Source organism: Frankliniella occidentalis, unplaced genomic scaffold (genome assembly GCF_000697945.3).
Source record: "Frankliniella occidentalis isolate FOCC.00 unplaced genomic scaffold, Focc_3.1 Scaffold15, whole genome shotgun sequence".
Taxonomy (NCBI): domain Eukaryota; kingdom Metazoa; phylum Arthropoda; class Insecta; order Thysanoptera; family Thripidae; genus Frankliniella; species Frankliniella occidentalis.
In genome coordinates, this window is record NW_026267145.1 from 932,627 (window position 1) to 944,615 (window position 11,989).

The 11,989-nt window shown below is 37.7% G+C and overlaps 3 protein-coding genes across 4 annotated transcripts; 1 reads left to right on the plus strand and 2 right to left on the minus strand.

Moving 5' to 3' along the window:
- Nucleotides 1-6: 6 nt before the first annotated feature.
- Nucleotides 7-1,927, plus strand: LOC113211765 (transmembrane protein 138). Its single transcript, XM_026430243.2, has 4 exons — nucleotides 7-1,225; nucleotides 1,321-1,393; nucleotides 1,466-1,640; nucleotides 1,722-1,927. The coding sequence occupies exons 1-4, from the start codon at nucleotides 1,095-1,097 to the stop codon at nucleotides 1,826-1,828; spliced, it is 486 nt and encodes a 161-aa protein (XP_026286028.1). The 5' UTR covers nucleotides 7-1,094; the 3' UTR covers nucleotides 1,829-1,927.
- On the minus strand, nucleotides 1,690-6,026 carry LOC113211738 (E3 SUMO-protein ligase ZBED1). 2 transcript variants are annotated; one of them, XM_026430212.2, is made up of 11 exons: nucleotides 5,790-6,026; nucleotides 5,244-5,426; nucleotides 5,017-5,163; nucleotides 4,637-4,942; nucleotides 4,285-4,546; nucleotides 3,935-4,209; nucleotides 3,712-3,843; nucleotides 3,395-3,601; nucleotides 3,156-3,313; nucleotides 2,770-2,969; nucleotides 1,690-2,686 (listed from the first exon to the last, which is right to left on the minus strand). In XM_026430212.2, the coding sequence occupies exons 2-11, from the start codon at nucleotides 5,397-5,399 to the stop codon at nucleotides 2,364-2,366; spliced, it is 2,166 nt and encodes a 721-aa protein (XP_026285997.1). In that variant the 5' UTR covers nucleotides 5,400-5,426; nucleotides 5,790-6,026; the 3' UTR covers nucleotides 1,690-2,363. The 2 variants fall into 2 exon arrangements, with proteins under 2 accessions (XP_026285997.1, XP_026286005.1); XM_026430220.2 differs by having other exon boundaries at nucleotides 5,674-5,828.
- A 261-nt stretch (nucleotides 6,027-6,287) lies between these two features.
- On the minus strand, nucleotides 6,288-11,108 carry LOC113211791 (uncharacterized). Its single transcript, XM_026430277.2, has 10 exons — nucleotides 10,687-11,108; nucleotides 10,340-10,543; nucleotides 9,996-10,223; nucleotides 9,766-9,918; nucleotides 9,526-9,691; nucleotides 9,248-9,434; nucleotides 9,051-9,167; nucleotides 8,889-8,975; nucleotides 8,713-8,785; nucleotides 6,288-8,642 (listed from the first exon to the last, which is right to left on the minus strand). The coding sequence occupies exons 1-10, from the start codon at nucleotides 10,804-10,806 to the stop codon at nucleotides 6,666-6,668; spliced, it is 3,312 nt and encodes a 1,103-aa protein (XP_026286062.2). The 5' UTR covers nucleotides 10,807-11,108; the 3' UTR covers nucleotides 6,288-6,665.
- Nucleotides 11,109-11,989: the final 881 nt, after the last annotated feature.

The window sequence follows — 11,989 nt, forward strand, 5'->3', positions numbered from 1 at the left end:
TCTATGTTTGTTTGGATATTTATCTGGCTCGTGTATGTTTAGAGTTCGGTGCCATTGTTTTTATTGCTTTTCAGTAAATGCAATGGGTTTTGATGGCATAGCATGAGTTGGAAATAATACAAGAATGTTTAGAATACTAGAAAAGTTAACTCACAGAATATGGAAAGAAGTAGCTAAATATGTCTAAACAAATTGTGTGGTATAGTTCTTCAGACCTAAATAATGCCAGAAAGGTTAAAGAAATGGTGCCAATTATGGACCTTAAAGCTTATGAAGGCTGTTCCAATTTACCATCAGGGCTATCAAGTATTTATGGTTCCATACCATGAATTTAGTCTTTCTGTTATATTTGCTTAAGAGAATACAAAAGAGGCTTTTTCCTATAATATTTATGAATTTGCTGGTGTTGAACGCTATATTATTGTGTGTAAAGTTGTTGATGAATAATGAAAGCCCCAATTATTAATTTTTATTTAATCTGATGTTGGATACCCAAATCATTGCTGAACCATCATTCAGGAATATTGGGCCCAAAACATTTTCATGGCCTTTGTTGTGTACCACTTATTTTGTTACTCGTGTTTATTGAAATCAAAGGTGTTTTAAGGTTTTAAAAGTCGTACTGGTGAAATTGTATTTGACATCTGTCATCAAATAAATTTTTTGAAATTTGTTGACATTAAAAATAAATTCATTAAAACAGTCCTGGCTACTGTGACTATTTTCATTTTCCACATATGTACCATGTTGACACACCTAATTTGACACTTCGACCCGCCTCCTAACGAATCTTCGGCCAGTATTGCCGAAACTCATCCGCGCTAGCTCAAAATTAGTTTTCGAGGTAGCCGTCGGCCGACGAGACACCTTTTCCCTTTTCCTTCCTTTTATCATCTCAGGCTCAGGATAACGTAAGAACAGAACGATGGTCACACGGAGGCAGGTTTAAATTTGGGCGGGAGAGTGGACTTCGCTCACCACTTCCTTAGCAACCGTTGTCAAGTGTGTGTTAGTAAACAAACATGTCCATCTAAACAGTTTTTCATTTTGGCGCTGCCTAGCTGCTGTATTTCTTTTTTTTTTTCTAGCTAGAAATGCAGACAACTAGCACAAGATACACTGTTCTTATGACAGTTCAGTTTTTTCTTATAATCACAGATTTGTTTATGAACTCTTTTTCAGAATTTTTACGCTATGACAGTCATTTGCTTCTAATATTTTATGTGTATGATATCAGAAGAATTGTATCAGTTATTTTCATTTTTTACCATCTTTTCTAGTTTATAATTATTGATCTGTCATTCCATATTTTCACTACAGGATTCAAGATTTGTGTCTTATATTTGCATTCACTACATTACTTTTATCTTTTTTTTCAACGTACCTCTTCCAGGTCAGCTCAACTTAAATGAATTAGATGACAACAAACAACAAACCAAGACTCATATTTTCTATATATTTTCAGGCTGGCCTTGTGTACTTAATCTACAACAAATTTTGTGCAGTAATTTACATCATGTTATTCTATTTGACTCTTACAATTGCGTACCACAGTTGGAGTTTAAATATGAGGTGGAGCCAGTCCCTTTCATATGTGTGGACTGAAGGGTTACATACATTGTATGTTGTACAAAGATCAGGTAAATACCGATTGATGAGGGTGGATGAAAAATAAATTTTGTTACTATCTTAACTTGGTTGAAATAAAATTTTATTTACAGTTGCTGTTTTATACTATCATCTATACAAGAGAGCCGTTCTTCGCATAAGTGATCCTCGCTTCTACAAGGATGCTGATTGGACTCTCGCTAGTATAGCGGTGCATTGACACAAACTCCCAATCCAATTCAATGTGGAATCAGATGATAAAGGTGCTCTAATTTCATTTCATTATTAAAGTCAACAATAAATAAAATTTAGTCAAATACTTAAATGAAATTCAATTTGAACATATTAGTCAATTGATGGGATTCCTTTTCATTAAAAAGATATTTCTAAACTATACATCTATTTACAAAGAGCAGCATGAGGCTAATTTTCTGAACTACTTAGATTTGATATTTATTGGAGAAAAATTAATAATTTTCACTAGGGAATAATAGTGATTGCTCATGAAACAAAATACAGGTGAAAATCAACTATACCCAGCTTAGTTTGTGAATATATACATTAATAGTTTTAAAAACAACAAAACAAAAACAAATTAACTTGCAAAACACATTACAATTTAGCACAAATGACAATTTTGTGCAAGTTCCTAATTATGGAAGGGCAGAAACCATCTAACACTGAGACAAGAATACAATTTCAAATGTAGAATATATAGGGAAGGAAGTTGGGAAACCTAATTTGCAAAACTGACATCATCCTTGATAATTTGTATTTAGGAACAAATAGGTATCTGCTAGATCTGGTGGAAGAATTTTCCTACGCTCATGAAATGATAGGGCTTGTGGTAGTGGAATACGGTATCCTGGCATTACAGCAGCTGGCAAGCTCAGGTAACGGCGTGCCAGGTACACTAGATGTGGGCATTTAGCTGAACCAAGTTGCCACCACTGCATAGGACAGGCGTCAAGTGGAGCACTAGTTTCAGATTTAAACTGTTCCAGTTCCAGTTTGGCTTTATCACTAATGCCCACATTCCCTTTAATTTCACACACATTTCCAAGAAGTAGCTCCATTCCTGCAGAATGGAATAAGAGGGCTATCATGATGCATTATGAGCAAGACATGCATAAGGAAATAACATTCCTATGATTAAGTTACCTGACAAACGTGGTTTCTTGTGAGGCGTGCTTAATGAATCCTGACTTGATGGAAACTGTTCAAATATTTCCTCCAAGGACTTCAGAATTCTCTCATATACATCCTCTTTGATGCCATCATCAGCATATCCAAGAGTTTTAAATCTTGGATCAAGCATAGTTGAAGTCCTCAAAAGAGTTCTGACGTCTTCATTGATATACCTGATGTAGAAAAGCACAAAATTCATACGATCACAATCATCACAAGACTGGTATCTACTGATTTAGGGGTGCAGAAATGAGAGTGTGGGAGGTGAGAACCCTATACACGAACCAACATAAGGAGAGGCTAGTCACCCTCTTCCAACATTGATTACAAGAAAAATAATAATAGAAAACTAGTCTTACTTTGATGCCAAATTTTCACGAAGAATCTCTTTCAATCTGATAGCCAAAATTGTATCACCCTCTTTTGATTGCAGATGAGAACTGCAAAGTTGCCACAACAATGGTTCTAATAATGATAAGAGAGGGAAGCGTTCTTCACTCAAGGTGAGAACAGCAACCTGAAAACCCACAATACTAGTTAACAAGAGAAATTGGAAAACTTTTAAAATTAAAAACAGCTGTCTCAAAAATTAATGCACCTTGAATGGACCTAGAGCTGCAACAACATCATCAACAGTACCCCAGTCATCTTCTGTTAGTAGCAATTGCAAACGCTGTTCAGAAGATAACTCTGTTACATTTTCCAATACACTTGGAAATACTGCTCGTCGTAAAGAGAGCTGCTCTAGCATTTGGTACGTTGTCATCCAGATGGCTGGTAAATCAGTAGCTAAAGCTTCATCAACCTGAAAATATAAACATTCTTATTTTAAAAGTTCAGTAATTGCATGTGAGAGGTAGATACACTTAAACAAAAACTAATGTAAAAATTAAAAATAGAAATATAGAAGCACACCTGGAGTTCAGGTTCTTGCATGCGTAGTGACGCAAGTGCCGTGGGGTGCCTATGCACAAGGCCAAGGAGAGTCCTGCATTTGTTCAGCACTGGACTAACTTCAGGGAGGGAAAACAGGTACGTTGCACACTCCTAAATGTGAAAAGGTCAAACACTTTAATGAATAACTAATGAAAGTAAAACCCTACATAATCTTGAACAAAAATATAAAGGTACAATTTACCTGAAGTGAATACATTAGGCATGGAACTAGTGTAAAATTTTTGCTTGCAAGTACTTGTATAAGTTCAGTTTGACTAGTTGCAATTAAAATTGCAGTAACTTTGCTAGGATTTATATGCCATTCAGATAGCAAAGCATCAATAAAGACCATCCAGTAGTCATACAAATCTAATCCATTTGTCCCACTGGGACAATGTACAGTTGACAAAACTCTGGACTCTAACTGAGGCTCAGTTTTGTGTTCATAATGTAAGCCAAAAGTCAAAAAAATTTCATCTGAAATAAATAAAAAAATAATTTTAAATTGTCTGAATACCTATCACAAAGCGTCATAGCATACAAATCTTTTACCATTGTGAGATGACCACTCTTCTATTGTGATTCCATAGTCACCATTAAATAGCTGTAAATATGCTTGCTCTGTCTCCTTGAGGTGACATTGCATTGATGGTAAAATTTCATCTACAAGCCTTCCTCTACTAGGAATTTCACAAGGTGAGCGAAGAGTAGCTATAAGTCGTTGGAACCCCCTTCCCTCTACAACATCAGGATGCTGAAGATCTAATATTAAATATTCTGCGATTGCATCTGAAATGTTCTTATTGCTTTCAACCTGGAAGACAAATGAATATTGTGACTTGATACAAAAACTATTTGATATAAATACTCAAAATAGAGGACAAAACAAAGAAAAGTGCCTTACATGTTGTAAAACAACGTTTGAATTATTTCCACTGGTTGACCCAAGAATTTGAATGGTGCTGCTGGCCTCCTCGTCTTCTGTGAAATTGCTTATAGATATATTTGGATCTGACATAAACTGCAAGTCCCCATCGATTTCAATACTTCCATCCGCTTGGGTAAAATAAACATTTCCTTGTTTAGTAAAGCCACTGTCAGTATTTTCTAAAGACCGGTGATACTTAGTACGTTTAGGTGTTTTAGAATGGGGACTTGTGTGTCTGATTGATGTTATTTCATGGTCTGCTTGTGCCTGCGCAGCTAATTGCTAAAATCAGATACCAAGATTGACAATAAGATTATGATGCAGGAAGATAGCTGACCCTGATGTTTCAATACTACCTTGGGGCTTGGACGTGTTTCTGGGGGATGTTCAGCAACTAATTCCATTAATTCCTTAGAATGTCTATTTTGAAGATGCATGCGCAGATTGCTGGTATTTTTGTTGTAAGCTAGCTGGGCTTTACACAAAACGCAAACAATCTTCACCTGAAAATAAGATAAGAACATATGTGTTATTGTCAAAAACTAATGTTGACTATTAGCTATGACATTTGCTGCTATGTCACCTTTGTTATAATGTCTCCATCCTCAGTGGCTGGGAAACCATAGTATTTCCAATAAGGACTTCTCATTGACATTGGCACCACTAATTTCTTATAGGTAAAGGTATGTTTCTCCTCCATAAGGCGGGTCAACATATTCTGGACTGAGGGCTCCCCCATGTCTCTGGTAAAGTTCTAAAATGGCATCTGTAAACGTAGTACATTCATTGTCAGCACTCAGTATAAGCAAGATGATAAAGTTAATTGAGTGCACTCTAACATTGTGTTTAGATAATACAACAGAACTATGAACACAGATATCTAAGGACTGTATACACGCTGAAATGAAGTAACTAAACGTTAAATCAATTAAGCAGAAAATTATTGTATACAAATGAATACAGACAGAAAACATTGAAAGATATTGATACACAGAAACTATATCATAACCTACAAGAAGAAGTAAAGCCACAGTACTAGGTTGCGTCAGCATATATTGTTTTTCGAGCAATCATCAAATCATTATCAAAATATAAACAATGATGACATTAATCAGAACTTGATACAAACCAAAACAACATACGAATCGGGCGCTTTCAAATTCAATGTCGATATCGATTGAGTCGCATCGAACGAGTTCGCCTTCGCTCTGGGTGACGCGTTCGAGCGCTTGAAAAGAACCTAACGGGAGCGGAAACCTTGCAAACAAAAATTCACGATATCCCTCGGGGACGCAAAACATGAGACTTTTCCACATTTTCAGACGTGACCACCGAAATGTGGATGTTTGAAAATAATAGAGATCTATATCTAATGTAGACGAGTTGTTTGCGTAAATGAGTAGGAGTCCAGCCCACGACTTCCCCTTGATCGACTCCATCATGACTTCTCCGTTGAGCTATCGTTCAAACAGTGGGAGGGAAAAACAAAACGGTTGTCCTTACTGCTCGATCTCAAACCGTATCTCTCTTACAACCATCTCATGCCAAGAAAACTGAGAAGTTCTCTCTCTCCCTCTGATAAAAAAAAACTCTTGCACCTAATAAATAAAATAAAACCTGAGCGTGATCTAGATAAAATTTTCATCTTTATTTTGAGGATAAAATACAAGATACACATTCAGAAAAACTCACACATAAACACACAAAAATAAAACTAAATTTTACAAAACAAAAGGACTGACAGCACGGTAATTTAAAATACATGGTTAAGCCTAGGTATGTTTAAATACAAAAAATCATAGAAATGAAAATTAATTCTGCAGAGCAGTTTCCAATGATACGAGTCAAGTGTACAAAGTAATATTTTTTAAAAACTCCATCTATTAATAAACAAGTTTTGATACCTCCACTGTAACTAAGAACAACTAAAAGAATCACTACAAATGCATTTCCTTTGCTAAGAAAGAGGTACAATAGAAAGAATAAACATTATACACAGCCAAATTTAGTTACAGGGTTTGATGCTCCTTGATACAGCTTTAATAGATGAAGAATGATGCTGAAGGCGAGAGGAACGTTGCTGACTCAAGTGAATGGGAGTTATTGAAGGTGCTGCTAAAACTTTCAGTGGTGTATGACCAGTGAAGCCTCGTACACTTTGTGGTGTGAATGCTTTGCGTCGTGGAGTAAGAGCAGTGAGGGGTTGTTTTATGTTTGGAGTACATGGGATTACTGAGGAATACTTCGTGACCTGATGATGTGACGATTGTACAGTGATTCTGTTACAATCTTTCAAGGGGGATACAGATATCCTCTGAATTCTTTCAGTGAGAGGTACTGATTCCTTTAATCCCTGGGGTGATAAGCCCCTGGAAAGTGGAGAAACATTAGAAAACGATTTATCAACTTGGTTTTCTTTGCCCTTGTCAAGAAGCTCTACAGGAACTGAAAGATTCCGCTTCACTGGTTGACTATGAGCAACTCTATCAGTTTTCATACTACTATGTTTCTTCACTTTACTATTAGTAGGACGAGCTGCTGGAGATTGTGTAGGTGAAGTCTTTAATCTCAACTTTCTAGTATGAGACATCACAGCGGGGCTTTTCTCTCCATTTAGTTTCTTGTTGGTAATGGTGGATTTAGAAGATGAACAATTTTTACCTGATAACGCATGGTTAGACAGGTTTGAGTCAGTCTTTGTTCTGTTCAATGCAGTTTTCTCTGTTAGTTCTTGCTCCTTTCCATAATGTGAACTTCCTGATGTACATTCCATTGTTGTTTCTGCTTGACTGTTACTCAGACTAGTTTGTGTTGGGAATGTTTCATGGATCTTGCTTCTCCTTGTCTCTACTTGCTTTGGAACGTCAGCACTGGCATTAAAAAGTTTTGCAGTGGCAAGAACTTTTCCAGCATTTTCACTACGAAGTTTTGCAATAGATTCTCTTCCTGTTGCAGGTACACCACTGAGCAAATCTTTGGAGGAACTGAGTAGCTCTTGAGCATCTCGCCATTTTTCATCATGATCCATACTTCCTTTATTTTTCTGTTGAGCATGAGCTAATAATGCAGCTTTTGCTAAATTGACCTGACTCCTGCATTTTTTATATGATGGCAGTGAAGGAGATGTGACTTCACTACCATGGAATGACGACGCTCGGCGAGCCTGGCTGCGGGTGACAGGAGAATTATCAGCACCCAATATTTGGATGATATCATCATTTTTAATTTCCTTGCTGATGCGATTGGGTGTCGGGTGCGGCAGCCCAGAGAACACAGTGTTCGGACGGCCGCGGCGTAGACGACTGTTTTGGGCCGACGGTAAATCTACCGCTGATAAGGGAGTCGCCAGCGCCACATTGACTGGCCGCTGCATCATGTGCCACGACTTGTTTCTGCGCAACTCCCGTCGGACAGATGGACTCTGCCTTTCCCGAGATCTGCGGCGAATGGATCCTATTTTACGGGCACTTGGAGACCTTATTACTTTACAATCACTCGATCGGCGAATCTTAAGCTCCCTACTAAGACGTTTAGCAAGTATGTCAGTTGAAGCATCTTTGGCAGTGTCAGCATCTTCTAAAGTTTTCTCATAGACATTCTGTACAGCAAGAGGAGTGTTTGCTGCATTCAGAGGATCAGGACTAGTTTTGCTTTCAGAGGTAGAAACGCTACTGAATTCATGAGAGATACATGATTCAATGGCAGAGAGTCGACATTTTAAGTCTTCATATTCACTCTTTGGAACATGAACAAAGTCACTTTGGCTTGTATCAAAGGGATCCTCATGGCTGAGGTCAATCCCTATATCCGCATCATGGCTTGAATCACTTTCAAGAGGAGCGGCTGATGAAGTGGAGAGAAGACTAAGACGAGTTTGATCAGATTGCCGTAACTTTTTGCGGCCCCAACTGCTGCTGCTAACTGCACTCCAGCTTCGCTCCAGAAAGTTTCCACTTGTTGAATGGCGATCTGCACGATTTTTCTGGAAATAGAATTTAAATGAGTTGGAAGGTACTACAGAGAATTGAGGTCAGGGATGCAATAAATATTACCTGCTTCTTGATAACAAAACTGCTGACACCCGAAAGGCCTTTTTTAGAGCTGGTTCCAATTCTACGGTTATCTCTGAAAAACAGAGAAGATTCTCTTTTGCAAAATGTTCAAGAAACATCACCCCGCAATGTTTCAAAAATTTTAAAACTCAATAACTACTAATCATTTTACTTACGACTCAGAATTGGTTCTAGATGGAAAGAATTTGCGGTGTTTTGTTTTCTGAGGACTCTTGGATTTGCTTTTGAGATTACTTGGAGGACTGCAACGAAATCACAGATTAAGAGAAGTCGAAATGAATGTAAAGAAAATACACAAATTAAAATTCAACACTTACTTTGGGTGAGGACAAACCCGAGGAGTCTCACCAGAGTCTAGTGCAGTATTTGAACTCTTCTTAAATGGAGTGTCTGCTAAAGCTGTACTTTGAGGAAGAGCCATTAAAACATCCCTCCTGCAGAAATTAAAATTAAATTTCAAAATGTTAGAAGTCAAAATTTAATGGTGGAAGTTCTAAAAAATAGTTTAACATACTTCTTTTTACTGGAAAAGGCAGAGGTTGCATCTAAGGCCTTCCGCTTTTTAGCAGATTTGACACATGGTGTTGAGAGGTCTGTTGTTGAAGAAACAAGCGCTATTTCCTCCTCCATTCCTGAACAGTCAGTTTCTGTTCCAGGAGAGGGTTTCCCAGCTACAATTTTTTTCAATCCATTAAACATTCCTAGAAATTTGATTGAGCATAAAAAAGAGGCCATACTAGGTTTCTTATATTTATTTATAACACACCGTTAACATTTGGATACAATACTTACTTGTCAGTGAACCACTGCGCCTTCTTTTCTTTTTCATTGAAAATGTCAAACCACTAGTGTGATCCTCACTTGCCAATGACATGTTAGAAACTGAGGGTGTGAGAGACAACTTACCCACAACACCATCTGGCAATACACCTATTCGCTCAGCATTAGACATTAACACCTTCAAGGAAGAAGGGATTTGTTAAGTATCTCAGTAACTATCCAAACACTGCAAGAAAAATAAGTCACACATACCTCAATAATGCGAACATGAGCACCGATTCGCTGGGGGTTCTGAACAACTGACACCTTTTCTGAAACTGGCATTAGTGATGGAGCTACAACAATAGCTAAATTGCTTATATTCATTTTGTTTGATTCACTCAATCTAGATATTAGATGGAAGAACTGAAAAGAAGGAACAAACGGTCAGATAGAAACAACAGCGACAAGCTGATGGGTGATAAAAGAACAATTGCTCCTACCTCCATCAAATATGCTAAAACATGGAGATGGGGTCTTGGCAACAGAAGACTAACAAGGAGGGCTGCACCAGCAGTATCATCCAACAACAAACAATGAAGAAATAAATCATGATACGCAAAGGGCAGCACAGGCTCCGGTAATTCACGCAAGAAAAATTTTAATATGTTGGCAACATCAATTACATGATGTTGAGAGAACTGAACTTTCTGGCCCTGGTCCAACACAGCCTGGAAAAAAAGGAAGATTCAATAAAACTTAGAATAACACATTGATATGAACAGTATGTAATTAAAAGTGAAAGAGTACGGTAAAATGTAGTGTAATATTATGAAAGACATATTACCCTGATTTCTTTCTGTCGAGCAGTTGATCCTGCTTTTCGAAAAATTCCTTCAGTGCCCGCTTGTTTAACAATACAGCAACTTATTTCCTGGATAATGTTAGGGACCTCAGCTTCTACTCCAGATTGTAGCTGAACTATTCTTGATGACAAGAGCTGAAGTGGCTTGCGAAAAACAATTCCACGGTTACTCGCGCCTTTGGGGTACTGAAAGTAATAAAACAGATTACTTAAAAAATTCAAAAATTTGCAATAAAATAGTATACTTAACATTTCAGTAGATTTTTTATTCAGTTCGTGAAAGAAAATGTCAACACAGCATACGTGAAGTAACATTCATGAAAATTTACCTGATGAGTTTTATTAGTCCGCTTAGGAATCAGGCCATTTTTTAACCCAAGAAGACGAAGTTCCTGGATAATAGCATTGTGCAATTCTTCTTTCGGAACATCAACGTCGAGGTTGTACATGATGAAATTTTTGCATTGGCGGTTAACTTAACGCCCTGATGGCAAACTTATGTTTCCAACACAAAACGTAGAGCATGAAGTTTTAGAAATAACACACGCTCATCGTCACTTGTTTCATATTCCAGAATTACTCGAAAGGTTCACAATATACTTTCTGCTATTACCATGCAAACGCCTAAGACTAAGACAACACACGTACAAAATAAAACCGAACTGAAACGAAAACAACCCGTGAACAATAACAACAAATTTCAAAAGCCGGGAGATTGCATGCTCCACCAATCACAACCCGCCAATCGTAACCGCTCTCCGAAGACCTTCTTTTATTCTCTCGTTACCAACCGCCACATACGAATAACTGAAGCCAGAGAATCTCCAAAAGGGATTTGCGAGAAAGTGTCCCTTTGGATTTAGAATAAAATAAAACACTAAAGGAAAACTGAAATCTATCATTTAAAGTGTGAGTCTATTGAACGAATTTAAATCAACTTTTTGTTTATGGTGCTGTTTTGTAGTGGCGTAGTGCTGTCGTAAAAGGCTACAAGTACTTCTGGAGTCAGACAGTGTCCATCGTGTCCAGCACTCACGGAAATATTGAGAAATCAAATTAGTCACCGTTCATTTTCCTACGAAGAAAAATAGTAAAGTCTCCACGCGTTCCAGTCAGTTCAACAGCAAAGTTGCCACACGTCCAAAAATCGAGCGTCCGTCGTGTCTCGTTTCCGACAAGACTCCCTCCCGTGCTCCTCACTCAACACGGCCAATCAACGGCTCCCATCTCCTTCTGTGGGAAAGAGGCGGCAAGTTTGTAGTGACAGTACAAGTTTGTAGTGACAGTACAAGTGGACCATTGATATACATTAATACTTTTGGATTGGTTTCATCAAGCTAATTGTTTTGGCACACTTCCGGAACAAGTGCAGTTTTAGGTTTTGTTTTCAGAGCTCCGAACTATGGTGGCTCATTGTAGAACGCAAGATTTATCACTACGGTCCTATAATGAGGTGAGGACTTCCCTATCACCCTTTTTGCACACGACGCAAGATACGAAGTTCATGTCCTCGGGCATGGCTGGAAAAAATTACGAACCCAGTCCGTGTCAATCAAACGTTAATTTTTTCATTTATTTATTTTTGACAATTTTGATGAATTTCTGATTTTGACTGATGATAGTTAACACTGG